At 40.6% G+C, this 13,441-nt stretch overlaps 1 protein-coding gene across 2 annotated transcripts; it reads left to right on the top strand.

Moving 5' to 3' along the window:
* The first annotated feature begins 1,113 nt into the window (after positions 1-1,113).
* On the top strand, positions 1,114-12,786 carry tspan7 (tetraspanin 7). Of its 2 annotated transcripts, none has more exons than XM_020100545.2 (8): positions 1,114-1,294; positions 7,273-7,461; positions 7,748-7,822; positions 7,929-8,024; positions 8,744-8,899; positions 9,111-9,194; positions 9,664-9,749; positions 10,018-12,786. In XM_020100545.2, the coding sequence occupies exons 1-7, from the start codon at positions 1,229-1,231 to the stop codon at positions 9,730-9,732; spliced, it is 735 nt and encodes a 244-aa protein (XP_019956104.1). In that variant the 5' UTR covers positions 1,114-1,228; the 3' UTR covers positions 9,733-9,749; positions 10,018-12,786. The 2 variants fall into 2 exon arrangements, with proteins under 2 accessions (XP_019956104.1, XP_069389235.1); XM_069533134.1 differs by having other exon boundaries at positions 1,115-1,294; positions 9,021-9,194.
* The last annotated feature ends 655 nt before the right edge of the window (positions 12,787-13,441 follow it).

Below are 13,441 nucleotides of genomic sequence, written 5' to 3' on the forward strand. Positions count from 1 at the left end.
GTGTGATGAGTGAAAGTTTACTTAAATTGGTTTCATGTCAACTACACATTCCTGCAGGCACTGTATTTTAGACTTTCCTGTTCTGGATCAAACTAAAAATCAATTTGTATTTAAAGGTTCAGTGTGTAAAGTTTAGTGATATCTAGTGTTGAAGTTGCATGTTGCAGCTGAACACCCCTCACCTCACCATCTCCTTCCAAACATGAAAAAGAACCTGTGGTAGCTTTAATTGTCATAAAAACTCAAAAGGTGTTTAGTTTGTCCAGTCCGGACTAATGTAAAAAACATGGCGGCCTCCCTAGAGCGGGTCCCCTTGATGGAAATATAAAGTATTTAAATACAAAGGGCCTTTTCTAGTGTATAGAAAACAACAATTACTACAATTGTGGTGAAACACACCAGTGAAAACTTCACTAGGGTTATTTTATATTAGCTTTGTGCCAATAGATTATTTTTCTCCTAAATCTTACACACTCTACCTTTAATATTCCTTAAATAGAAATTTAGTGCTGTACTTATATTTATAAAAATAAGGTTGGTCGAATCCAAAGAACTCTTTGGGTACCAGGGATATGCCGTCCCCACTCCACCCTATATTTCAAATTTACTATACAATAAAAACGTCACATTTGTCAATATCTTGAAACTGTCCCTGATCTGTGGAAGCTTATTTGCACAGGTGAAAGAAAAAACGATGAATACTAAGTCGAAAGTAAATCTAAATAATGAGGTAGTGAGTCATACTTATAAGACAGTGAATCATTATTTTGAGATCTTAAGTGATTTGCAGCATCTTTTTTTAACAAAGCGCTATAGAAATGGGCTTCCATGTAGATGTGTGATGCAACTGAGGGCATGAACAATAGCACAATAATAATAACACCAATAAACTTTATTTCTTCTCAAAAAATGAAACACAAGTGCAAAGATAGCAGCTCATAGAAAAGCCAGATAATACTGAGTAACGCAATAAAACACATGAAATATGTATACACATTATCACATCACCCTGTGAGTTAATGTTACCAGTGTCATTATGCGTTATCACTGATAATAATGATGAAGATGAAGATGATGATGATGCTGCGTTGCTCCAGTGACGCCGTGTGGCTGCATCAGCGCGTGGCTGCAACGCGACAGCTCGTTTCTCTTCTTCTTCATCCTCCTCCTCCTCCTCCTCCTTCACTGCTGCTGCTGCTCCTGCTGTTGTTATCACACCGGTTCCACAATGGAGACCAAACCGGTCATCACCTGCCTTAAAACCCTCCTCATCGTCTACTCCTTCGTCTTCTGGGTACGTAGCGTTTCTCTGTGTGTCTCTCTCTCGGAGCTTCGCTGCAGAAAACCATCGCGGTGGTGTTTTTTTTTTTGCGGTGCGTGATGAAGGGTTGGACGGATCCAGCATCACCGACGGAATCATCGTGTTTGTTCGGGACAAAAGCGAAACGATCGACGGGTGTCGCCCAACGACGCAGCGTATTGTGTGTGTGTGTGTGTGTGTGTGTGTCTCTGTGTGTGTGTGTGAGATTGTGGTGTGTTATGTAAGTTGCGTTTAGGTTGCACATATGTTGCCTGCTGGGCGTCAGTGGTGTCGGTGCACTCAGCATCGTGGTCGGTGTCAGTGAGGAGATGGAGGATGTTAAAATCATAATTGTCTGATGACATCAACCTGAAAGACCTGCTCTGTGTGAAAAGGTCCATTTAGAATCATTTACTCAAACACACACTGCACATGTTGGGTCGGTTTAATCCATTAATAAAGGAACGTGTGTCCTTTGTATATACTCGTGTATATAGATGTTGTGAAAATGGAACAAACATAGTTGTGACAGTGTGTTTGAATGCACCTGTAGTGTAGGGTACCCCCCTGCAGATGTAGTCCAAATGTTTGAAAAGATTGTTCTAACAATATATCTACCAACACATTTTAGGGTTGTTTCAATACATTTTGAAAAGGACTTTGTCTATATACTCCATATAGACATTGGTAAAATGTAAAAAAAAATAAAAGAGTTGTAAGAATATCTACCAGTAGTGATGGGTGATGCAACAAAAACAATAATTATTGCAATATCATTTTCATCAATAGCAATATAACAACAGTAGAATATATATATATATGGATATATATATATATATATGGATATGTTACTTGTGCATTTTACATACACGATTTTTTAAAATGTTTTGCTGATCATCAGGTGTGAATGTGCCCACATGCATATGAAGAATGAGAATTAGCTATTTATCGATAATAATTATCAATATCAATGTAATTTTGGGCCATATTAACCAGCCCATATTACAAATTATATCAATATCTATTTATACACTTTTAAGGTTCTTGAACTTCATTGGCGTATTCCCCATTACGTTAATTCTACTTCACCACATGTCAAAAATAAAATGTTACAGTTTTTATCATTCTAAAACTAAATTGTATAAACCCAGCTCATAAAATATGAATTTGCCTTTGTATTGTTAAAATGGAATTGTTAAAACCCCACCCAACTGTATATGAATAATTTATCTCCCTCTCCACAAGCTTTAAAGGAAAAGGCTGCTCACATGTTAATTACTTAATTAACATCAAATGTATAAATGAAACATATGCATCTGTATAAGTAAATATAAATATATAAGCCTATATATACCACTATGTCATTAACAGGAGTTGTATTTTGTATCAGTGTTAAATAAGATTGAGGGAAGCTGCAGCTAATAAAAGTAAATGATTAGAACCTGGTTAAAAAGTTCAACATCACAGTTCCTAAAGTTTAAATTGACTTTTTTTTTTCTAATTGTGACCAACAGTCTTAAAACCCAATAATGTTCAGTTGAATATAATGTAAGAGGAGAAAAAGCAGAACCTCTTCTCACTGGAGACGCTGGAACCAGAGATGGTTTGGTTGTTTTGCTGGATACGTGATAGTGACTTGACTATTTCAGTTACTTTTGAAACCAGTCTAAAGAGCTTCAGTTTACTGTTCACACCTTATTTAGAGACTGTGGTTTGTGATGGTGTTGTATGATCCAACAATGTATTGATATTAGAGCATATTTTCAGGATTGCTCATCTGTAAATAGTTTTTCCCAATAACATATCTCACATTTCAGAAGCAAAGATCCAGAGAATTTGGAGTTTGAATTTATATAAAGCTGCATTCACAGTGCTAACCAATGAGGCTAATTTGAGGAATGAATTCTGCCTTTTCACTGTAATTAAAGGTCTTGACCTCAGGATTGTAGGCAGCAGATCACTCAGAATCATCCCAGCTACTCAAACCAAATCAGTTTAGTTGAGACTCCTTCCAATTGTGGGATTAAATACTTTGAGATAAACTAGAGTGGTGAGGGGCATAATCGTATCTACTTTTCCCTGGGCTTTCTTCAGTGGTTTCCATGTGAATCTGCAAATATGATCAAGCAACAATATAATACATTGATCCACATATCAGCCGAGTGAACACCAAGTGAATGAGTTTATTATGTTGTTGACATAATTTGTGACCACAGTCGTACGTTATAAGCTCATTCCTGTGAGTTAGGTTTCTGATAGCTGCCAGAAACAGCCAGGGGTAGATTATCTAATAAGAACACGTGGAAGCAGTTTATCTGTCTATAACGCGTTCAGGACCTGAAGAGGGTTTCCTGTTCTTTCATGGAAGAAAAAAAGCTTCAATGCTGATGCTCGTCCATGAAGAGAAAAACTGAATTAACTTGCTTTTAGTTGAGATCTGTTGCCAGAACGGCTCTTAAAGCAGAGCTGTGCTGCTCTGCAGACATGTGCCAGTGTCCCAGATACCAACTTTTATATTTAGTCTGGATTGAATGGTCTTGTCGCTCCCTACGTCTGCAGCATCAGGTTTCAGATGTCTGAAGAGCACAAGTGTCTCACAGGTCATTGACTCTCTTCAGGCCTGAGGCTGAAGCACGCAGAGGGAGCTGGCAGTGGCACTGAGTTCGAAAGCGGGGGAGACGTGCCTCAATGTCAGGCCTTGGTTTCACTGTCATCAGCTTGTCCTGCCAAATAATGTCCGGAGTGTGAATGTCTGTGTTGCTGTATAGTTTAACATGCAGGACGGGGGAAACGCGGAGCAGGTGGCGGAGTCTGTGCGGTGGCCTCGCCGGCATATTTTGTCATCACACCTTCTGTTTCTTTATTAGGCAGGGGAGGAGGAGGGGTGAGGAGCGACCTGTTTTAAACTCGGTGCTGTAACCAGGGTGGCCGGGCCAGGCATTGAATTTCAAACAAAACGTGCAGATGGAGGAGGAGTGGGGGGGGGGCTGTTTTGAATTCAGCAATGGGCATTAAAATCTAGATGACTTGCCCCTGCTCCTTGGACTTGATTTCGATGTTTGCTTTAAAAAAAATGCTTAAGCATCGACAATTGAGAAGATGGGTTCTTGATTTGTACGTGGCAGCAGCTGTTAGGGGGTAGAGACATTTTGTTGCTGGGGATGTCGGCCATGAGCGATTGCATCGTCATCAAGAGGACAAATGACTCAGGCTGTGAGAAACTCTGTTCATGGAAAGAGTTGATGTCATTAGTGACAAATCAAATCATCAGCCTCCACTTCTTCTCTTCATATACATGCATACTGTGTAGAAGTGAGAACAAGCTGTAGCTATGGTGAACCATGTAACACAGCAGCCACAGTATTTGACAATGTATTCCATGTTGTTGCCATATTTTGTTTTGTATTTTGAAAGAGGAAAAGGAAGAATATTTCCTGCAAGAACGCCTGCGTGGGCATTTTCAAGAGACAGAGCGAAAATAATAGCTGCAACACCAACTACTGAATACATAAAAAGACACCAAACGGAAAGAGCATTTCACTTATATATATATAATTAATATATTGTCTGGTTGCATTAGCCAATCATTCCAGTCTCTGCACACAAATTTGTGAATAAATAAATCCATCTATATTTATTCCACTTTTCCTTCGAGGGTCACTGAGGAGCGGGAGCTAGTCCCAGTTGTCCGCGAGAGGCGGGATAGGTCGGGTCACCAGCAAATCACAGGGCCAACGCACACCTACGCTGAATTTATGGGCAATTAACCTGACCCCAGTGTGCATGTTAATGGGCTGTGGGAGGCGGGCAGTAGCATCGGAGAACATGCAAACTCTTACAGAACCAAAAACCTTCTTTCTGTGAGGAGACAGCTTTAACCACTGCACCACTGCCGCCCTGAATAAATACAAATTCCGCGATGCATACATAAGATATTAGGTTATTTACATGTTCATGTGGCTGGTAAATCAATACTGTCTGGCCTACAGTCATAGTCATGTCTTAAAATAAATTTATATAAAAAATGTAATGGATCTCACTTCTCACTGTGTGGTTCAGCTTCATTAAATGCTGTGCATCTGCCCACAGGTCGTCAATAATACCAATTTGCTTACATAATAGAAAGCAACATGTTTAAGTCATAAGTACAGAGATAAACAGCACAAAGATTATATTATTAATGGATGATTTTAATTCCTTGATTGTCCGATAAGGATTAAACGATAATTCTGATAATCAATTTACCATTTAATTTGTTTTCTGAGCGAAAATGCCAAGAAAAATTTCAATGATAAAAATAAACTGAATGTGTTTGAGGCTTAAATCTATTTGAAAACTATGATTACAAAAAATAAACCGTAAATCTCACCTGTAACTAAAACTTGTGGACGTCTCTAACTACTTTCACTGTATTTAATGCTAAAAGAACATAAAGACATACAGCCTCATTTAAGACCAACCAAAATGAAAACAGAACAACAGGCGGCTGGAGGCTGGTGATTTGTCATGGTGAAAAATCTTTGCCCACTCATTGAGTGCACACCCTGCCAATGGGGCAAAGTGTAAATGTTGTCAACACAGTCATTAACCTGCGGAGGCTGGTTGAAGCTGTAGCCAGAGACAGAGCACAGCAGCCTCACTTCACTCAAAGAGATATTTTTGTATGGTTGTCAATCACTTCTGTATGTGTGTTATTTTTCATAACCTGACCTACAGGCTTGAGGACATCATCGTCCAATAGAACTCAGCAGTAATATTTTATCCATCCAAGGTAGACTTACCAGGCTACGAGATTGTGAAACGATGCTATACACTCCCAGTGTGTTAACACAAAACGTGTTTTATTCATGATAATGAGGAGAAGTAATATACTACCCACAATCCTTATAGCACTCTCTGTGATTGGTGGAGCTCATTGTTGCCATGGAAATGTTTACCACCACTGTAAAAATAATGTCTTCTTTAAACATATTGTTCTGGGTTACGTAACGTTTGCCACAAGGCAACCGTGAGTTCTCTTTCTAACAAGGTTCAACTGAAAAATAAGTTGTTAGATCATCCACAATGGTTTATGGGTAGTTCCATCACTCTTTTGTCAATCGTTTGTCACCTTTGACCATTAATCACCTTTGCCTTTTTTTATGTTTTCCATTATTGTTTTTGCTCCGAATCAAAGATTCATCCTGTAGCTGCTCGGCCTGGTTCAGGATTTTCTGAATCACCAATGGAGACACAGAAATAGGACATTTGCATTTTGGCACCAGAGACGTTCTATAAGTGGGCAGCCACTGTTGTGCTCTATTGCTAAGACTTTTCTTCTCAAGTCTCGGTTCACTTTCTGCTGAGAGAAAGCCGAGTGTATCGTGCACAGAGACATTCTGTGCCGGCCACTCCCTTTCTCTATTCAGAGGGCCTGGCAGCAGGATGGCGAGCGGCCTCCTCTTGGAAGGAAGGCGGGTTAGGATGATGAGTTGGCCCTCACTCGAGTCTGATCATCAACAGCCGTTCCCACACCCCGCTCTCTTTCCGATGCCAGTGAGACATACCCAGCTGAGACACACGCTGCTTCAGCTGCCTCGTACAGCACGTTCTTTTATCTGCGGCCTTCATTTGAAATGCAAAGAGATGCGCAACAGGAGCAAGCGTCTCGCCTCGCATCAAAGAGCTTCTATGATTTGTCCCCTTTCTTTTTCGTCTCTTTCTCTCTGTATATGTACGAGTGCAGGCACATTCATAAAGCAGGTGATCACTATCCCAGTACTCCAGATAAATCTGTGTCTTGTGTCTTCTGTCTCCAGTTTCCTCCGTACTCTAATTGCTCTTTCTTGTTCCACCTTGATCCCTTTTCCCCTCCTCCCACTAGCTATGCTGCTAAAATAGATCCATTGTAGTAAGTTCAGAGATAAAGTGCCTGTTCCCTGCTCTCATTTTGTTCCTCTCTCTATGTTTATGTCCTTCTTTCTGCCCTCTAGATAACAGGAGCCATCCTGCTGGCCGTGGGAGTATGGGGGAAGTTGATGCTTGGCCCGTACATCTCCCTGATAGCCGACAACTCCACCAACGCCCCGTATGTCCTCATTGGCACCGGCACCGTCATCATCGTCTTCGGCCTGTTTGGATGCTTCGCCACCTGCAGAGGAAGCCCATGGATGCTGAAGCTGGTGAGAGGCTGCAGGAGGGAGGGTGGAGTGATACTGTATGTCACAGAGAGAGAGAGGTGGGTTGTACATGCTGATTAATTAGCCCCGGGTCACACAATAAAGGGAATAATAGTTTACCTCTATCACGTGGAGAGGGATCAGAAATCCAATGCTGCTGCAGGGCATGTTGGTCTGTTAACGGTGGACAAGTGGGTGTGTGTGTGTGCAAGCATATGTAAACGATAACCACATGAAGCAGAAGGTGTTGATGCAAACTATCCAAATCTTCCTTCCTCTCTATCTGTAGTATGCCATGTTTCTGTCGCTCGTCTTCCTCGCTGAGTTGGTGGCCGGCATCTCTGGATTTGTGTTTCGCCATGAGGTCAGTGAGCAGTTCACCATTTTCCATCCTCACATGTTTTAACACACAAAGCATCAGAGCCTTCTCAAGCTGTTAACATGTGTGATTATGTCTCGGCCTGCTGCAGATAAAGGGAACCTTTCACAGGACGTACACTGACGCAGTCCTGAACTACAATGCTGAGGACGAGGCGAGCCGTGCTGTGGACAACTTGCAGCACAAGGTAAGTCCCTGATGTCAATGTGGTACAACAGCCAATAAATACAAAGGCTGGGTGCATAACTTTGTATTTTAAATACATGTGGCAAGTGGCAATTTTGATTTCTTTCCATGAAAATTTGATGTGGGAAGTTGTGTCCAAGGAGTACTTGGTACTCAAGTGGTTAAATAGTGATAAACACTGCTGCTAGACCATAGAAACATGGATGCTAATATTAACTTACCATTGGCTTACCAGCCAGCAAAAAATGTACATCCAGCAACTCAAGCTTTCTGAAGAATTTGAGGTCAAAGTTCGTAAATACAACAAGATTCTGACGTTAATGTGGAAACAGGAAACACAACCCCATTCAAAGGCTGCATAAATAAAGCAGCAGGCTCGTGGAGCTGATCGAGGGTGAATCTCTGCTGGGCAGGTGAGTTGGCGGGAAGCGGTAGATGTCGGCAGGACAAAGCACAGCAGGAACGCACACAAAAGACACACCCAGACAAGAACAGGGACAAACAACACACACAAGGGCAACAAAACACACACGGTGGAACATGAGTTTGACATTTGGATCAAATGGGGTTTAGTGTGAGTGCCACAGACAAAGATTGAGAGACCTGCACGTCCTTAGTTTTGATTCTTGCAATGGTTTTGTTCACAATAACAAAACCGTGGAATGAGTCCAGCCTTATTCATGAATTCTAATCTGCTATCAATCTTCTGTCTGTTTTCAGCTACGTTGCTGTGGAGTGTATAACTACACCAGCTGGTTGGCCAGTGTGTATTATCCCTCCAACGGTATTCCTGCCAGCTGCTGCTTTAACTCCTCCGACTGCAACCCAGAAGATCTCCGCAACACGACCATAGCCCCGAACAAGGTCTTCCACCAGGTCAGTGTGTTTTGGTGCTTTTCTATTTCTCGACTTTCTGCAGCTGAATGCATGTCTCGTCTGTCGTCCTGATACAATTTTTTCACACTACGTCCCTCATCCATTCTCCAACAAACCTCAGATAATCTCCCAGCTTCCCATTTTACCCCTAACGTGCACAAATAACATATCCCTGTACCGTCTACAAACTAACCTGCCCCCTGTGTTTCAGGGCTGCTACGAGCTGGTCACTTCATTCATGGAAACCAACATGGCCATTATTGCAGGAGTGACGTTTGGGATTGCCTTCTCACAGGTAACGCTGAACCAAAGTGCTTTTCTCTGCAGTACAAATGAAAGATGGCGCGTGTGATGTATTAGTGTAAATAGATCTTTAATGTGATCAAAGTTAGAGATTTGATTACTGACAACAAGCAGGACAGTTGCTAATGAAATCAACAGACAGAAGTAATGTTGCGTTTTGTGCTGACAGATGTGATTTGACAGGAAATGATTGACTAACTTGACTGGAAAATTGTAAGAAACGTGAACTAGTATACTCTGCAAGGAATATACACCTTTATTCATATGTTTCATTTAACTTAATTGTACTTTGACATAACCTACAATCTGTATTCTCTGCATTGTTTAAGCTGTTTATATACTGCAGGAAAGCAGAAACTTGCAGCAACAGGACAGAATAGACTTCATGGGTACTCGAGTCCTCATTAAAAGGTCAATTGTACTTTTTCTACCCTTTTAACCCTTTTCTCTTTGTCTTTCAGCTGATTGGCATGTTGCTGGCCTGCTGTCTGTCCAGGATCATCACAGCCAATCAGTATGAGATGGTCTAGCTGACGTGACGTGGCAGGTAAAGAAACAGGAAGAGACACGAGCAACCACATGTTTAGAGTTAAAGCCGCTACAATCAATATTTTCATAATGCACACCACTCCAAATACATCTCAGGAATATGTGAAAGTTGTGTTTTTGCTGCTTCTTCCCAAGGGGCCAAAAAAAAACATTCCATACATTAATATTATTTCTTTATGTTGTCATCTTTTTAGAACGAACATATACATACAAGTGGCCAAAAAATAGAAATTTCAATTCTCTTCTTTGTGTTTTAATCTTTTTAGGGAGATGAAGAGAAGAAGCAACAACGATGCTCGACACATGACCAGAGTAAATTCCCTGAAACACTCTCAAATGTCTGAATTGGAATTTACATCCCTCCGTCTCTCTGCCTGTGATGTTAATGTAATATTTTAATGTATCTTATTGTAAAGCACCATTCCTTGACTCACTGCTTTCTGCATCGCACACCGCTCTGCTGCTTGATGTTTATTGTTGCTCATTAGCACATATCTTGGATCGGCACGGCCCACATCGAGCAGGTAGACCTGACCTGTCTCGAGGCGGCGGCGGCGGTGCTGGTCTCAGATACGTGACCGGGTGCAACTTGGCTTCTCAGTTGGATGCAGCATGCTCGACCAATTGCCACCAGAAGACCACCACACATCTTTGTACAGAATGACATGACTAAAGCTTGACAGTAATACTTTAATAGATTGGTTAGCTTTGCATTTGACTTTGCTATTGCTCACTATCGTGAACTGATTATGTGTAGTGACGATGATATTTTAAGTTTATGTAAAGTTTATATAAAAAAACTAGAAAACTGACAATGGGGAGAAGAGGGGGAGCTGTTAGAGAGTATTTTTTATCTGTAGATATGTTTTTGACCCAAGTATTTAATTTAACTTGAAGGCACATTAGGAGTTAAGTTACATTTTCAGTTGTAATTCGTTATCTGGAGTTAAATCTTAAGAACAACAAATGTGAATATTTGCTGTTAAACGCCCACATTAACTTAAAGTAACTTAAGTTAAGTACGCTTTTTAACACACTTTTAATTATGTTTTTTATCAATTAATTAGTTTAAATAGGAAGAGAAATATATTCATATATAGGAAATCTTTAGGCCCTGTCACACCAGACCAAGAACAGAGTTTATGCATAAGTGGGATTTGTACTATTCCTATTTTCTGGGAATAGTTTTAAAGAAAGTGAAAAAAATCGATTCCGGATTTGTCATCTGATCTAGATCAGCACCAAAATGTAATGGGTTCTTCCCTCAACCCCCACCACATCACCACCAAGTCTAGAGGAAATCTGTTCAGTTGTTTTTTGTGTAATTTTTCTTACACCCCAACAAACGGACAGGGGTGAAAACATAACCCCCTTGGCAGAGGTAATACAATTTATCATGGCGCGACACTAACCAAGGCGCTATTACTATAAAGTATCCCAACAGTGAGTGGGCATGAGCGGTGCTAGGACCATGAAACTGCCTCACCTAAATCATTTAAGTTCACCTGCTTTGACAATTCAAAATAACTGCAATTAAAATGAACTACAGCTCTTTATACTCTTAACCCCCTAAAAGTGCAGTTCTCAGCTGTCAAGACGACTTTCCATTGGTCAACGGCAAAAATGTCAAGGCTAAACAAAGTTGAATTTAGCGTGAAGTATTTTGCACAGAATTAGCAGTTTCATGCAGTTTCATGCTGGTGTGACAGGGCTCTGAACTATGCCTCTAACACCCAATTACCTTTAATGCGTCAGTGTGCATCGAACAGCATTATTTGAACGAGCTTTGGCCTGAACGCGTCTCAAGCTGAAAAAACAGCAAAACACGAAAAGGTGGATCGAAAAGCATCAAGGAGTCTGAGATTCGCGGGATTTCCACAGTGTTCATCTAGTATTTACAGTATTCTATGTAGTGCATCAACATACAACGTATTCCTTCACCACCACCATCTGTAGATATGTATTGGAAATGTACTTTGTATAATGAAATGTTTCTCATTCTGATATGCTAATTATGTAAATGTTGTGTCAAGAGTTTGGATTCCACACAGTTTGTGATGTTAATCTGTATTTGTTTGATAGTTTATAGGAAACTTGCATTTAAAAAAAAAAAACTTGTGGCCAATGTTTTGACAGTAACATGTAATCGTTTAAATGCAGCTGTATATTTATTCTTATTTGGTTGGCATTAAGTTTACAGGTTCACCAAGTGGTTTTCTATCGCTCTTTCAGTGTGTGTGTGTGTCTGTGTATATGTGTGTGTGTGTGTGCGTGCGTGCGTGTGTGTGTGTGCACGTGCGTGTCTGTGTGTGTGGGTGAATGACCCTTCTGACCTGGTGTTGGCATACGTCTTGGGTGATCTGATCACTAGTGCACGAGTCTAATTTGAGCGTTGGGAGGTCAGATTGCTTAGAGCACGCTCAGAGGTGGTGGGATTCACATGGCCTCAGTCATTTTGGCTGCGTGAATGCAAATGCATCCTGGGCCACACTGAAGGATCGTCGACTCAGCTGATGTCCTCTGGCTCTTTCTCTCCTCGTCTCAAACACACTGACCATGGAGCAAATTGTATAGTCGGCTAAAAACCACAGAATTCGGTCTTTGCAAACAGAAATTATAGATGTTCATTAGATCCGATCTGTCACTCTGCACGCCTCCTGATGCCAGGTGTGAAACGACGTTGATCAGATCACCTGAGACGGATGTTAAAATCCAGTTTGTGTGTGTGTGAGAGAGCATCTTGATTTTGTGGATCCTGCTGTTTTCAGTTTTTGGTCAGTATTTGGTTGTGGCTTCTCAAGGGACAAAACCTTGTTGCTTTCAAAGCTGTACATTTATTTAGTGAATGTATGTTTTCCTGACTCCACTCTGAAACTTAATTTTCCTTCCTCGAGCTGATATTGTCCTGTAAATACTAAATTGTAATACCATCTAGCGTACACATGGGGTCATTAGACACTCAAAAAGAATTGCACCATCTACTATTGACTAAGTCACCATCAGTGGTCTTATTATCATTAAATATACAGATAACACTTGTGTTTAGTGTGTGTTTATTCTGCTATGATGGAAACTGCTCTGTATTTTAAATCTGGAGTTGAATATGTTTCTTATCAGGTGACTTTAAAGCTCAGTACTCTGTGGTTTGTTAGTAACTTTCTACAAGACCACCTCTGACATTCAAAACCTCCGGTAGGGCTTCAATACACTGATGTATTTGCTCAGGTATGATATAAATATTGAATTGAATTTATTTATCAGGTTTATTTTATTATTATTCGGAGAGCATAAAATCAGTCAGCTTTATTGTCAATGCTGCCAAATGCACAGAACACAAAGGGGATTGGAATGTTGGTTTATTCCCAATTTAAGCAAATAAGCCGACACATAAGCACTCAACACATGTAACATGTAAGTAGCACAACATATTAAGTACCCACGTGACATATACAGTAAGTACACAACATAGTATGCAGTCAAGACTGGAATAAAGCAAAAATATATAGAGCAGTGCAAGAATATCTCATGGGCAGTAATGTTATATTCATCCACAGGAGTAAAATGTGATTATTTAGGCTGTTCCAATGCTCAAATCGAAATGAATCATATTTCTATCGTCAGGATTAGGGTCAGAAGAGGTCAGGCTAAAGGTCAAGGCCTTCTAGAAGGCTGAAGGTGCTGTGGATACAG

The sequence above is a fragment of the Paralichthys olivaceus genome, chromosome 10 (assembly GCF_024713975.1).
Source record: "Paralichthys olivaceus isolate ysfri-2021 chromosome 10, ASM2471397v2, whole genome shotgun sequence".
NCBI lineage: Eukaryota > Metazoa > Chordata > Actinopteri > Pleuronectiformes > Paralichthyidae > Paralichthys > Paralichthys olivaceus.

Bases quoted from the DNA above. Each gene is read 5' to 3' on its own strand.
- tspan7 (XM_069533134.1), top strand. From the start codon at position 1,229: ATGGAGACCAAACCGGTCATCACCTGCCTTAAAACCCTCCTCATCGTC. The intron at 7,462-7,747 runs GTGAGAGGCTGC...CTCTATCTGTAG, and splicing joins GCCCATGGATGCTGAAGCTG to TATGCCATGTTTCTGTCGCT. The intron at 8,900-9,020 runs GTCAGTGTGTTT...AACAAACCTCAG, and splicing joins CGAACAAGGTCTTCCACCAG to ATAATCTCCCAGCTTCCCAT.